Source organism: Battus philenor, unplaced genomic scaffold (genome assembly GCF_028537555.1).
Source record: "Battus philenor isolate CCGP_79_NKW_IND1 unplaced genomic scaffold, ilBatPhil1.0.hap1 SCAF_3, whole genome shotgun sequence".
Classification (NCBI taxonomy): Eukaryota; Metazoa; Arthropoda; class Insecta; order Lepidoptera; family Papilionidae; genus Battus; species Battus philenor.
The window spans coordinates 1,076,211-1,092,599 of NW_027181693.1; the positions used below are offsets into that span (position 1 = coordinate 1,076,211).

At 32.8% G+C, this 16,389-nt stretch overlaps 1 protein-coding gene across 1 annotated transcript in view; it reads left to right on the forward strand.

The window, feature by feature from the left end:
- The first annotated feature begins 3,903 nt into the window (after positions 1–3,903).
- The window catches only part of Oatp26F (Organic anion transporting polypeptide 26F), a 90,106-nt gene continuing 77,620 nt past the window's right edge, over positions 3,904–16,389 (forward strand). The window contains exons 1-2 of the mRNA XM_068770294.1: positions 3,904–4,137; positions 13,240–13,347. Coding sequence (XP_068626395.1) covers positions 13,249–13,347 — 99 coding nt within the window. The 5' untranslated portion in view covers positions 3,904–4,137; positions 13,240–13,248. The remainder of the gene's footprint in view (positions 4,138–13,239; positions 13,348–16,389) is intronic.

Here is a 16,389-nt window from a genome sequence, read left to right on the forward strand (position 1 = left end):
TTGTTTATCGTCAGTCAACCCACGCATTATTTGAACACATGGGTGCGGACATAGCTAAGAAAAGTCAATTGGGCCTACAAACATATGTAACGTAAAACCTCCTTCGTGCGTCCAAAAGGAATTCGAAAATTTCAAAAGGCTTCCTTGCATTTACGTATACACGACCCCACAAAAGAAGTGTCCCGATATACAAGCCTTGGAAAAGTACATCGTACAAAAGCGAGGCCGCCGTGTCCCAGATCCCACGTCTCGGCTTCCACTGCATAAAGGCGACACCGCCAATCTGGGATGCCGTGAAAGCCTTTCAAAACGAACCACTAACCTCTACTTTTAAATAGGCATGAATGAAGACCGAAACGTTTTATTATTAGGTCTCAAATAAGCATTACTTATTTGGTATAATTAGATTTGCAATGTCCTGTTGGAATCTACAAGGCGTTGTTTATATGTTTAAAGGCTTTGCAGGAGTTAATCTATAGGTCCTATGCCGTCAATTTTATATATCCTATCGAAAAATATAATGAATAGCATGATAATATATATATATATATATATATATATATATATTTATATAGTAAAATCGTATAATTAAAAATATAAACATAGACCATCCGTCACTAAGAATAGGAAAGGATTAGATAATATTGATTGCTATAATAGATAACTGAAAAGATATGAAAGAGTTAAATCTTTGTCTTTTGAGTATAATTAGCTAAGGATAGTTTATTAGAAGGTACAATAGAACCTTTTTTAATTAAATTTTTAATAATTAAAAAATAATCACTGCAAAAATGTTTTATCTGCATTTTATTACTAGCCTTCCCTCAACGCTTTCTCATGAATAAGGGTTGTCACCAAATCCTTCAGTTTCTACTCTCACCTTTTTCCAGGCTGTTCGATTTTGTGAAAGTTTTAAGCAGCCTCAGCGTGTAACTGACTGTCCTTTGACCCTCTCACCTTCCACATTGCCGATAACTAGTAGTTCTTCTCCAGGTTAATCGAACTTCTCCGGTAATGTGTAAAAAGAGTAATTAAAAAAAGATATCTAGTGAATAGTTTATTTATGTTAGGTCTGTGGAACGAACGATACGTAAACTTATAATTATCTTATAAACTTAAAATAAAGATTGCATATGTCGGTGTGACGTTGCAAAATAAAATATTTGTTGAAGATTAATTCGAATTGGTTTAGAAAGTCTTTTTACTTCTTTATTTTGTGCCACCATTCTCCAGGAGCCCAAGATTAAACAACATCAAAAATAAAATACTTGAACACACGCGAAAGAAGTAGAGAGAGGATATGGATCCAGAGTTCAACAAATTTATTTACTAATAAAAATATTTTGTAGTCTCAGCTGAAAAAAAAATTGAAAATTATTTTTTTTCTTCTTTCACACCATAAGACGTTTTACTATTTGAGTTATTCAGTGACTTACAACCTTAAAAGGATATATATATATTTATCAAAACATTTTCCCTATCATCCCAAACATTTCACGCAAGTGTCTTTGTATTAAAAAATTGAAATTCCTTTGAAGTATTTATTGGTGTGCACAAAACTGGTTGCTAAGAATTTTTTTTTAATTAAAAACAATTATAGGCATAACGCATTCGCTTCTCGAGCCAGAGTCGTGTCTCACGCACGAGATATGCCATGGCATATCCGATAGGGTGACCAAGCTGCGGAATTTTTGGGACACGCAGTCTCTACAGGATGATTATTTACAGGTATAACGGCATTAAAGTGATGAATTTATAGGTATATTAGTCAGCAAAAATCTTGAAAGCTTCTACACATATTTCAAATCACCCTGCATAAAGTCAGTACTCTGAAAAATGTTGCATTAATTTTTTTTACTATAATGCCACAGGCTAAAAACTCCTGGCAGTATAAAGTCTAAGGGAATGATAAATTTATAAGAAATAATTAAGTCAGCCAATAGATGTTCATGATATAAATCTCCAATAAATATCCTCTCAATGACCATTTCTTAATTTACCGTATCATATGTATAGAGGTATGAATGTGTTGTTTTTGCTTTCTTATTACAATTTTCATTTTTCTTTCCATAAGAACCTTCGTTGTGCCTAAACCAAGCAAAGTCATCGAGTTTTCTACTTGGAAACAGTCATAACTGCCATTAGAAATCCGTTTTAGCAACATATTCACGCATTTAACTTTTTATACAGATTATAAAATGTAATTTAATATCACAGATAAAAAAGAGCAATTGTCTATACTCGGTTTAACATTAACGATATGTTTTTATAGGTTGTTTTTTCGGGCAGCGGTGCGTGATAGTCTGTTACTTCTATTACTCTTTGCCACCCTACATGTCCGGTCAAACAGGTTGTAGTGCTGTCTCTGACCGGCCTATAGTGATGTACATTACTTTATTATCGATATTTTCAACTCATCAAAAATTAATGATGCATTTTGTACTTTTTATATAGCTTCTGCTTTACACTAAACAATATTATAGATATATTTTCTCAGTTTTTTACTTATTTATACAGGAGGATTAGTTAAACGTGTGTAGTACCCGGCGAAAAATATTCCACATCGACCTTTGGAAAGAGACAGTCGGCTAATTTCAGCATTCGTATAGCACTATTTCTGTCCTACACTACTTTTGTGACGATTTGTCAGTCGTTGTATTTTGATGACAAAGATAACGCTATACGAAGCCGAAATTAGCCGATTGTCTCTTTCCAAAGGTCGATGTGCGATGTTTATCGCCGAGTACTATGAAGGCTTTAAAGGAGCAATTGTCTTGTATGTAAATGGCCTTGTAAAGTTTACATTCTATAGTGGTGCAGACTTGATTTGTCCAGAGGGTTGGACTTATTTCCCACTTGGTCTTTCAACTGCGATATTATAACGAGATTACTATCGTCTTTGCTGACGATGTGACCAAAACAAAGTCTCTTTGTGTATTAAGAAATGAAAGCCTTATATTTAACTTTTAATTAAATAAAAGGTAGTTAATATATGAAATTTAATCTGCTTCATAATGAACTATTATATACTAAACATATGACCAAATCATAATCAATTGATAAATAATTTATATGTGTGTCGAAGTATTATTATATAATATCTTTAAAGTAATTACTAAATTAGAATAAGTTACTAAAGTATAAATTTAATATATTAGTGACTTAAGCGATGATTATGTACGACAACAGTATGATTGTTTTTTTTTTAAATCTTATTTATAAACTAGACACAACAATGAAAATTTCAGCCAGTTTGACAAAGATAATATACAAAAAGATCGCTTATAGGTAAATGCTTTTAAGGTATGTATGTATAAATAATTTAGTAATGTATGTTTTTATGTTCATATTTGTATTGGTATATTCCCTCTCCTTCATGTCTCACATCTCCATCCAAAGGTTGTCTGGTACAGATGAGAGACATACGAACTATATCTTCTTTTCCCTCTATTTATTGTCTATGGTGTACAAAAATGTTAATAAAAATAATTAAATAAATAATTTGTCAGCAAAATGATTTAAATTTTTTACAATTATTCCTGTATAAAATGATCATTTTGAAAAAGGTTAAATTATTTTTTTTATATTCTAATGCGATAGGCCAGTGACTTCATTCAATGCCAAATTTGCAGGGAAAGAAAATAAACAATAATTATTTTGTTAATTGTAGTAATCAAATTTTAAAAATAAATTTTCGTACTAAATTATTTTATACATACCTTGATTGGCAGAGTACGAGCGATATATTGATCTATTTAAAGTTTGTACAACAAGAACCAATCACCTGTATACAGCTAGTGATGTGACTATGTTATCGATGTTACCGCTAAGGCATTAGTGTATGTATAATCTGTATTAGTGTGCGTGCAGGCGCCCGCGCCAGTACACCGCGGTGCAGGTGGAAAGGTGCACGTTTCGCGCGTTAAAATTCAAATTTCGAATCGTTCGAATTTCGAACGCGCCTCGTCCGGCTCACTTTTACTTTTTCCGTTCCTTGTTACGTAAAGCGGTCGAGTTTACCAACGCTGCCAGTTATCGTGTCCTTGTTGTGTTGATATTGTTTGTTTTTGTTAATTTTTTTTCAATTGTTTATCTCTGGATTGCCTTCGTTATGACGAAGTGATATTTAGTTCAAAGGTAACTTTTTTATTTTTTTGTTAATTATTTATTAATTAAACTAGGAATGTACTTTTTTTTTGTTAAAATATCTACAGGCAATTTTTTGATTGTTGACGAAATTGACTAGTGTTGTGCACGCTGGTATCCATGGCACGGATAAGCTATCGCATATGGCAACTCTGTACTCATAGTAATTAGTTATTACAATCAGTTGTTTGCGGTGGTCTTTATTAGTAAAGTGTGTTGCTATGTATATTGTATGACGTAATAAAAATTTTGTTAAGATACCGTTTAACGGATAAAATTTTTAAATTTAGAATGACGATATTAAAAATAAATTTATAGCACGACAGTTATTTTTATGTTCTCAATTTAGGTTTTCTTTTCCCGGACAGATAGTGCAAACCAAAATGTAATATATATTTTTACTAACCGCTTATGATGTTTAAATGATGTTATTTATTAATAAAATTTGCATAATTATTTACGTAAAATTACTTGAAATGTAATAATTATTGGATTTTTTATTAATTTACTTTAAACGAACATGACCTTTTTTATCTTTAATTATTCTAGTAACGTATTAATTCTACTAATGTACATACAAAGGCAATTGCACATAATGCAATTATTTGAAAAAGGCTTTAAAGAATTCATCAAAACTTTTTTAATATCTTTGAGGAAATTCCGTGGAAATTTGATAAAACAGAATAACTTGTATATATTCGCACATTTGACAGTTCGCAATGAACTTCGCACATTTAACCTAACGAAGTTCATAACGAACTTAGCTGCAAATTTGTATCATTGTACATCTATATTTATCGATTACCAAATTAATTAATTTATTTTAAATTTCATTAATAGTTGTGATCATTGTTTATGTTTTTTTTTCTATTGAAATGCGACTGGCCAATAACTTCAGAGAGCACAAAATCTATCAACATGGGTAGTTTACTAATAAATATTAGGGGAACCGGAAAGTAATATCGCTTTCTTAAGTTAAATTCACACTACTACATTTTTACAAGTTTTTATTTCTATACAATATATTCACCTTTGTTATCAACAACCTTTTTCCATCTTGCGTACAAATTTTCAAGCCCGAGGCGGTTAAAATCAACCCTTTTTTTGTAAAATATGTCGATAGAAACGAAATTACTTTCAGCTCCACTTAATATATATAAAAATCTTGTATGTGATAAAAATAGTTACAAATATAACGAAAATAGCAATATTATTTAAGATTAGCATTTGAAATATAAAAAAGCTTGGCATATATTTCTATAGAAGCCTTCGTTGTGCGGTGTACGCTTTTACAATGAACTGCCATATGTTAGAATATATGTCAGAAGATATATATGTCAGAATTTTCATGCATTATTTTGGATGGAGTACACATATTGGCATGCGCAATATTGAACGTCTACGAACAAATGCACAACACCTGTTCTTAGGGCCGCCTGCTCCCTAACCGCGAACAGCGTGGATGACCCAAGGTTGGATTGGGATCCATCCATGTATCGCCTGTGGTCCACGCTACCGTCCCAAGCCGCATACACAACATCAACACTACACAGCTCTACTCGGGTAGAGCGGTTTACTAAGTGCGAACGTCATCGTACAACTGGAATGCGTCTGACCAGCTCTGTTTCATTTTTAAGTTCTCAGACACTTCTGCTCCGTGAACTCAGTTCTGATGAAGCTGTAAAAGCTATGCTAACAGCATCAACTTCAACTGAAACCAAGCAAGTACGAACAAAGTGGAAGACACTAGATCCAGGCCGATTCCACCTGGACCTGTCTATGTGGCCTATGTCGTGGAGGTTTCACGGTTGAAATCGTGACATAATGTGACACAGAGTGAAAGACAAAATTGGTAATTAATTTTAAACTTGCACATCGATGTACCTGCTTCGATAATGTAAAGAGAAAAATTAAAAAGAAACCTTTAGAAATTTATGAACGCCGTAATAGACTTTTGTTTTTTTTTTTCGCATCGCCATCAGGCAAAGGCGCTAGACCGAAGCCTAAAAAAAATTTACTTGGACATAACACGATAGTTAATTTGACATATTGTAATTACATTGAACACTCATTTGCGTTTTTAATTAGATCTTTCTTTTAATGAATAGTGTGGCCATGCGTTGTGTTTCAATTCCGTAATATTTGATAACAGTGAACACTTAAGAAATGGAATTTTTTAGTTTCAACTTTGATTTTCAAATTAGATTAAAAATAATAATTCATTTGAAAATCATTACATTGTTTATTGTTTTAAAATAACGAAGATTTTGCAAATTGGATCCAATTCGTTACAATATCATTATGAACTATAAGCTATAATTATAAAGTGTTATATTGATAACAGATATTCTCTAAAGTTAAAACTATTCAAGTATAACGCATTTTACAGTACGCGGCGATAAATATTGCTCATCGACCCTTGGAAAGAGACAATCGGCTAATTTCGGCTTCGTAGAGCATTGTCTCTGTCGCATGAAATAGGACTGACAAAACGTCACGCAGGTAGTGTGGGACAGAGATAGTGCTCTACGAAGCCGAAATTAAAGACAAAAAAAAAAGACTCGAACCCCAAATTACGCAACCTCGAAAATCTAACGACGCAGTGAAAACTAATACTAATTAAGCAGCGACGCAACTTCGAAAAAAACGCAAAATGAAACGACGTAAAGCGAGGTATTGGTGTATATGCAAACATCATAATAATTTGTTTATTTGAGTTTATTGTAGGATATTTTCAAGTCATGTCACGATTTTGAAGCTTTTTTTTTAATTTCTATGAAAATAGTATCTTCTAGCATTGTTCTCAAGGCGTACTCAACAGAATACTGTAAATTGAATCTAAGTGAATAATACATATATTTTCATAATAATCAAAATATAATTTTTGACCTTTTTAGACTGGAATGATTTAATTATAGCTACACGCATGGTGTTCCGTAATAAATTGATAATCCTGAAGTACCTTGGAGTGCAATTAGTGTCTAAAATATGAAGTATTAAAAAAAAGAAAAAAATATTAACCTTATTGTATTTTTATTTACACCAATTCGCAAAATAATAGAAGTTTTTTAGTGCTATATTAAATGTCATAGACATTCTCAATGGAAATAAATGGCAATAAATAGAGAGAGTTCAATTCCACGCATACGATCTTATATAATTCACACTTTGTGCATTAATAACATAAGATTGCCAATCCTTGCGAAGAAGTTTCCAGAAGATGTGCAGCAGCGTCCTTTGCGTACCATAATACCACACTGCGATCGCCATACCTGACAAACGTGGCGATTATGGTATATCCCCCATAGTAAAAGCTACATCGATATGATTATTATTACCTAACAAATAATTGAAATAACGCAATCTATTTAGTACATAACTTAAATTACATGAAATATTTTTATTTATTTTATCTAATATAGAGCTGTTAATCCTACACTACAGTGCGCATTAATATTGACGTTAAAATAAGTTACCAAGGAAAAGTAAGCATATAAATGGTGTAGTTAAAATGTACAAAAATATGTTATTAGTTCGTCAACCCCGTTGAATTACCCCATAAATTATGACGGAGCTTTTCCTTTTCCGTCAAATTCCGCCTAATGGACCTTGTATTTTATTTCTGTAAAATCGATAAAATCTTTCTCGAATTATACTGTGACCTTGGAAAATATGAATACATTTTTATATAGATCGTCTTGTTTTATTTGTTTTGTTATTATTAAAATAGTTACAGTAACCGACGATAAATATTGAACATCGAATTTTGGAAAGAGACAATCGGCTAATTTCGCCTCCGTAGATCGTTATCTCTGTCGCACGAAATACAAACAGTCCGGTATCTATTAGGAGCTGTTACAACAAGTATCATTTGCTTTTTTTGATAATTATTTTTTTTGTTTGTATAAAATACATTAATTTTTCTATAAGTGGTAGCTTTATTTTTTTATTATATTATTTTTCATGTATAATGGTGTTTATTATGTACAATTGTAATTTTCCTAAATAATTAAATACGTAAACATAATGTGAACATGTTCTTTTTATATTTTATCCCAACCTAAAGCCACCACTATTTAATGCGACAGAGATAACGCTCTACAAAACCAAAATTAGCCGATTGTCTCTTTCCAAAGGTCGATGTGCAATATTTATTTCCGGGTATTGTACACCCTTATTACATCTTCGTATAAGACGCGTCAGGAAATTCTAGAGTCGTGTAGAATTCTTGATTACATACTTTAATAGTCATTATAAAAAATGTACATTATTATTTATTACTTCTAATGTTGTATGGATTTAGAAATAATCTGTAATGGCAAAGTCGTGATTTGAAAGTTGGTGATAAGATAAAGAAACACGAATGACCATCGCGAGTTGTAATTCGTGTCGTACCACACCATCAATACTGAGCACACCTTTTTTTGTTTTAAAATACTTTTCTACTTTCACCTACCCTCTCTCATCCTTCACAATATCTATCATTCAGCATACATTCAACATGCAGCATTCACCCATACACTGTTTTGTTATACCTAATTACATCACCCATCACCCTACAACAAAACTGCAAGAAAGTGTGGCGGATCTCTTCTTCTTCCACAAGCGATCTTGGCGCTGATCTTTTCTAGGTAAATAAGTATAGTGTGTCTTAAAATAAAGTTTATACCATCATCATTTCAACTGTAGCATCGCCTTTGTTGAACGTGGAGTTTTCCAATTGAATTTCATTGAGATCTTTTGGAAGCACCCAGCATTCAGTCTCTTTAACCAGTTTTTTGAATGGCTCTCTTTATTGGGGACCATTCGTTTACCCCTATCTTGGTAGCGACATGGTTTTCTTTAACAAGGTTATCTATTCACCTCATGGGTGAAATTCCTACAATGTGAATGTCGATCTGTGATCTTTAATCTACAATGTTAAGACTTCACCGGCCATTATTTCTTATAGCTTCAGGTTACTTGAAGTTTATTGTCTTCCCCTCGTCCTTGAACCAAATCACTCCATGGAGCGTCCATCAAAGCGATTTAAAAGCTCCCCTCCTATCTGCTGAAATAGTAGTAGTTCTCTCTCGAACCGGAGCTCTTAGGGAAGTCCCCGAGATTCTATACTTTAAAATAGGTTAAACTCTAGGCATCTTCCGCCTGCCACCATGAAATGTCATTTGGACCTTAGTTAAAATCCGATTAAAACAAATATCTGTTAACAAGATGGTGAAACACGTGTTGAGTGAATTGGCGGTGGTAGTTGTGTTTTGCATTGTTTACCGCACGCGTATTTATCAGCGGGCTGGCGGGCGGTGCAATTCACTGCACGACTACAGCTGCATAGCGGAAGTAGCTATATATTTGTCCATTTTTTACTTAAGATGGACTTCCGTAAAGTAACGCCTGAATCTATTAGATTATTCCATGTTCGCCTAAAGTGTGTCGTCTATTCGTGGATGAGCTATTGGGAGACTATGTATAGCTTCAAATGAGCAATGGTAAGGACTATAGAATACTCTGCCAAATTCAGATGGACACAGACCTGGTTCAGATGTTCACAGGGCACGGGGGGTTCTCGGAGTACCTCCACAGGTTCAAACTCAAGGAGAGTCCCTCGTGCACCTGTGACCCTGTGGTGAACCAGACTGTGGTGCACTTTCTCACTAGCTGTCCCGTGTATTGAAGGCAGAGGTATGAGTGCGAGATGGAACTGCGTGCGAGCATAAAGAGGGAAAACATCTCTTCTTTAATAAGCCACGACCAGTCAAGGAAAATTCTGCAAATATGTCATAAACAAAACAGTTAGTAGTAATAATACTCACCCTACTACTAATACAAGATAATGTAAGCAAGTAGTATAAGTCAATATTATTACATAGCAGTATAGTACTAGTTTAAGAAAATAGATTAAGAGTATAATTGTAAAAATAAAGAATAGAAGTAAAATAACCAAATGTAACACAGCATAGCTGTAATATAAAGAACTGAGGTGAAGAATGAGAGAAGATGAAAGAAAGGAATGTAATCAATGATAAATAGTGGAAGATGTGATGGGTGGGTGTAGAGAGAATGAATGATAATGTGACGTATGACAGAGGAAATAAATTAAGAGTGTGAATCACTTATTGGAAATATACATCCTTAACCTTACACATTTTAGGGGAGTACGAGAGGCCTTCAATAAAGGGGGCCATTAAAAATGGTAAGGACTGAGACTTGTGATCATAGGTCACAGGTTCAGTTCTCGGAATACAATCTTACAAAACTCACACTTTGCGTTAATTATATAGAATTGGCACTTCACAAACAAGTTTCTTGAGCATTAGCAGCATTTTTTGCGTATTATAATACCACAGCGATAGCAAACTCTACCAAGCGTGGCTGATGTTTGGAGGCCTGTACATTATAGTGTGTGTTTATGGATTGAAACGACGTCGATATAGCTTCAAGTATGGTAGGTAAGTATGATAAACAGGCACTGAATTGTGATTGTTATTTTTAGCTAAGATGTAATAAATATTATTATAGTTAATAATGAATTCTGAGCAGAGATTTTTGAATGAAATAACAGAGCGATCTCCATCGCACAAGTTACGGTTCATGTTTTTGTTTAAACATGAATTATTAATGGCTCCGTTTAAATATCACCGTTAAATGTTTTAACGGATTCTCGTCGGTGTTTTGACTTTGTTAACTTTCGGAATGTCGGTTGGTTGTTTGCATGTACGGGTCGTATTCTACATACCGTCTAGTTGAATTACAGATTGTGGTACATTGGTGATATTTTAACCATGTTTTTTATATTTAGTGATCAGTGGATTTTATCTTATAATACGTGAAATATATAAATATATGGAACTATCATCAATTTAGCCGTAGAACACCTGTGTTATACATGGGCCTCCTTCATAAATTTCGCATTGTCCCTTGACGCCGTTCGCCATTTTTTATATTTCATAATATTTTTCGGCGTGAGACGCGGTTTTGACAACCGCTTACAAATCATACGCCGCGCGTCCTTACATTTTGCGCATGCGTAGACCGATGGATTGAAAGCATTTTGACAACTGTGATTATTTCGCTACGATATATTATAAAAAAAATTCAAACTTAAAAAAATAATGCCTGTGTCTTAAAAATACTAATGTCTGTGGAATATAGACCTTTATAATAATAAAAAAGAGATCAGAAGTGGCTTATTTCTAACGATCCAATGTTGGACTTTGGATCTTACGCTGTACTTGCCAGTCTGTGTTCTTCACTCCAGAACTTAAAGACCTAGGGTCTTTAGTTCCGCAGGCTTTGTGGTCATCCATTGCCTCTTCTGCTTTCCTTTCTCTATCCTAATTGAAGGTATACACCTTCCTGCCTACGTTCTTTTGAAAGATCGCCTAGTTTATTACTCAGATAAAATATTATGGAAATAAAAACAAAATGGTACTCATCTGTCTGTCTGATGTTTCGAGAAGGTTCGAGAACAACATCTAGCAGTTATCCAGAACGTGTCAACGCACGGTCAAAGAAATAACTAAGTATTTGACCATGCCAGGTGTAGAATTATGAGCTCATCTTCCTTACAGTAATAATGTTGTCTACTACTTTTTATGCATATAACATAATGTATGCATAGTGCACGGATTGCATGAATATATTCATAGAGATGATCCAACCGGCTGTGTTGTGAAAACCTTTGTCTATTTCACAGTATATATTAAAAAAAATATGTACAACTAAATTAATGGTGGTTGATATCTCTTAGAAAAGAGTAGAAACCGGCTTGAAGTGTAGGATAAACTAAAATCGCTTTGCTGGTGAGTAACGAGAAGTGCTGACAGGTTTTTTTGGAGCTCTGAAAATAAAAAACAAGAGTGATAAAATAGCTGTGATATTAGAAATGTATAATTAAATGTGATGTAAATAGTAAGAAAACAATTAAGAATGAATATTGTAAAACAATTGTAATGCTAAGGAATAAAAAAAAAACTAATAAACATAAAATTTTTGAACCCTGGAGATAATGCGAAGGAAGTGAGACGATGTATGAAAAGTAACGAAAGATATTGTGAAAGAAATCAGAGGAAAGAATGAAAGATATTGAGAAAGACGAAGGATTATTATGAAAAAAATATGCGAAAAAATATGATGTAAATACGGACCCTGTTCACCCATGATACGTGCTGACTTTAGGTTATGAAAAATGTGTGGAGAGGTTGTTTCTAAATAAAAAAAGTGTAGAAATTTCGATCAGCTGTCACCGGTTTCGCGGCTTTTGCGAATCGACATTTCGTCTCCGACAATGGATCATTGTGCGCACGAGTGGGAACTGGGTCACATTCGATACGTGTCGCTCTCCATTCGTGTATCACCGCCATAAACACAATTTAGATATATTTTCTATACCATACAGAGACGAGAGGGGTAAATGTAGGTTTATCTTCATAAATAAAATACCATTGTCATACGTAGACATGTAAGTTTTTGACCCTTCAGTTATTTAATATTTTTATGCTTGTCTGTCTGTTTTATCCTTCTAATGTATTGTATTATACATAAAATTATAATACTAACTTATTACACCGCCGCACAGATACTGGCGCACAACCTGAGGATTGCAATATGGAGTAGGAATGAAAAAGTGGCCGCTGTTATGGTGTCGTTAAAAACAAATAAGACACCAATGATTTAATAAAGAAATATAATAACGATAATTAGTTGACTTTAATAAAGTTTTAAATAATTTAAGATTCAAGTTAGTAAAAAATTAAAATTTAAAATCAGTGACATGCAAAACGTGAAAAAAAAATCGGAAATATTCAACGTAATTGTAAAAACAAAGGCACGAACGTGGAATACAGATTAAAATAAAAAATGTTACAAAAATATACATATTAAAAAAGATTTTTCTCAACTTTTTGTTTAAATTGTAAAATATATGTCATAATTCGTATTTGGTCCACGTGGACTATGGAATATTCTGTATCTTACAGAGTAAGCTTGTGTTCCAGAAGAGCCACTCAAGTCTACCATTAAAACTAATTTTATTTTAATTTGTTACTTTATTATCTTAAAAATAAAAGGTGTGTTAAAAGTTTATTTTCTTTTCAGTGATCAGTGATGGCGGAAGGCGGTTGTGTAAACAGAGCCTTCGACGCCGTGGACGATGGTTTCCATACCATAGACCTTCGCGCAAGAGATGACGGCAAGAGATCACGGGTAAACTTCTTTTTTCTTCTCTTTTTTATTAAATCTTCTACTTTTCTTCAGTACTCGAGATTACGATATGATTTATTTAATGACATTTTAATTCGTATGACATGTTTATTCAAAACAATTCAAACATGTGAATAATTGAGACCATTAAATAATATCTATGACTTATATGTAAGCTCTAGCTGCCATAAGCTGACTTCTTTATTATAAAATTGTTAACATTCTTAAAAGATTACAAGAAATGTTTCCGGTTTCGTGTTTTAAAATAGACGAGGTTAATAATATATTTCTGCTTGACCGCGTTATAAAATAGACTGATTGCTATAATTTAATTTATTTGATTTATTATATAAATATATATAGCTCGATTAATATATATATATATATATATATATATATATATATATATATATATATATATATATATATATATAATACATAAAATTCTCTTGTCACGGTACTGACTACATAGTTTTGATCACGGGAAGTGACTAAATACGGGCAGTGCAGCACCGCTCATCGAGGCATCTTTGGTGTATATCCATGACTTGTAGTGGAAATCCAAAAGCAAAAGAAATTAAGAAAAAATATGTAATATATAAAATTCTCGTGTCACGGTGTTCGAACTTGAACTCCTTCGAAACGGCTTGACCGATTTTTACCAAATTTTACATGCGTATTCAGTATGTCTGAGAATTGGCTACTATCTATTTTTCATACCCCTAAGTGATAAGGGTGGTCCACCCCTAAATTTTATTTTTAAATTTTTAGACAATTTTTTTGGTTTTTATTTTATTATGATACAGCATACAAAAATACATACAAACCTAAATTTTCACCCCTCTACGATCAACCCTTATCTTACATTTGTTAAGTAAAAACTTTAATTTTTTTTGCAAAACAACGTTTGCGGGATCAGCTAGTATTGTTATAAAGTCGTGAATATAAGGGATACAGACCTCCCGTATCAAATTAAAATCACCTCAAGATGGACGCACGTGCGCATTGCAACTCTGTATGTAGGCTAGTCAAAAAATGCAGATAAAACCTTTTCACAGTGATTATTTTATAATTATTAAAAATTTAATTAAAAAAGGTTTTATTTCACCTTCTACAAAACTATCTTTAGCTAATTATACTCAAAAAACAAAGATTTAATTCTTTAATATCATTTCAGTTATCTATTATAGCAATCAATATCATCTAATCCTTTCCTATTTTTAATGACGGATGGTCTGTCTTTATATTTTTAATTATTAGATTTTACGAAGTGTATATATATAAATATGGATTGGACTGGAAAGCACAACGTAGAACCTACACTTGCAACTACATCTTGATCACAACAACTTTATTAAGCTTGTCAGAAAACACTGTTTCGGAACCTTGTGTTCAGCATTATGATGTCCTCCTTCTTCTTCTTTTCAGCCGATGTACTCTCTTTGCAAGGTACCAGCCTCCCCCAAAAGTCACCACGATGACCGGTCTACGTCCACAACCTTAACTATGTTTTCGGTCCACCTAGTGGGCAGTTAACCCACGCCGTTACGAAGTATGATGTCATACGCCTATGATGAAATGTGTACAATAGACATAGGAATTTTAATGTATCATTTATTTCAAAAGTATACTAACATTTATAGAAACAAAACCAATTTCATACTGAGGAATAACGAAGTAATACTGTGATCAAAAAGTAAGCGAATTTGTTAGTAAAATTCTTTTCAATTTAATCTTAACTTTAAAGTAATCTCTGCCTGATAAAACACACTTTTGCCAATTTTGTATGTTTCGTAGTGTTTATATGTTTTATACCAGTACTTGAAGCAAGCAGGATAGTTATTTTTCGATAAAGCCTTCAAGATCTTTTTCGATTCCGTTTTTATCTTCTCAAAAGTGACAAAATGGCGTCCCCACATTGGCCTAAGTTTTCTGAATAGCCAGAAGGTTGCGCCGAAATGCTTTAAAAACTGAAATATAAAGAGTAAAAGATAACAAAAAGTCATATAAAGTACTAATAACCACATATCTACTTTTTATATTGTAGTACAAAGTCCAAAAAAATATTACATGATAATTAATTTTAACATATAGTAATAAGAATTTAATGTTATAATAATAGGATCCGGTAGACTTAGGTGGAACTACGATATAGTTAAGGTTGTGAAAAGTCGCTACATGCTGGCAGCGCAGGACAGGTCGTCATGGCGTTCTTTTGGGGGAAACCTTTCCATCGGCTGAAAAGGAAAAGAAGATTATGAATTTTGAAAACTCTTTTTTTAATATATTATCATTACCTTATTCACGTTAATTTTTAGCAAATGAGCTATTTATTCATCTCTTTGTAACTTTTACATTTATAACAAATCATTCTATATATATGTGCTAACTTTGTTGATGTTAAATAAATGTGAACGTAAAAAATATTCGTATTTTTAAACACCGAAAATAGTGTAGCATCGGATTTTTGCGGATGTACTGTGTATCCGTTTGTTTATATACAGTGGCGGACTATCAGTCGCTCCAGTGTCCCAGCTGGGGTTGCCCGGTTCACTCCGTATCTCGTCCGCGCTGCGCGAGTGTTCCCGAAAGTTTTATCGAAGTTATTTACGATAAATTAGCCATCTGAAAATATTTTAAATGTTTTAAAAACGATTCATCCTGTTTCCAGTGCTACATCGGATGCTTTAAAATGGTATTTATTTTAAATATATTCATTATATTTATTAATAAGTTATAAAATTAGAAAATATATGTTTATACTTACGTAAAATGCAGACAGGATACTTATTTTCTTACGTAATTAAAAAAGTACAGAGTGTTTATTTTTAAGTATTCTCTGTTTACATTTTATATCTACACAAATATATAAAATAGTAGTATCTGTTTGTTATATTAAAAATAATCGCTATTTACTACATGCATATGAAAATATATACGGTATATACATAAATTAAATTTTTATAATTTTTGTCTGTTTCTTTCGGCTAATCTTTGGTATGACAAAATCGATTTTGACGGGACTTATACTGGCAGGTAGCAAAT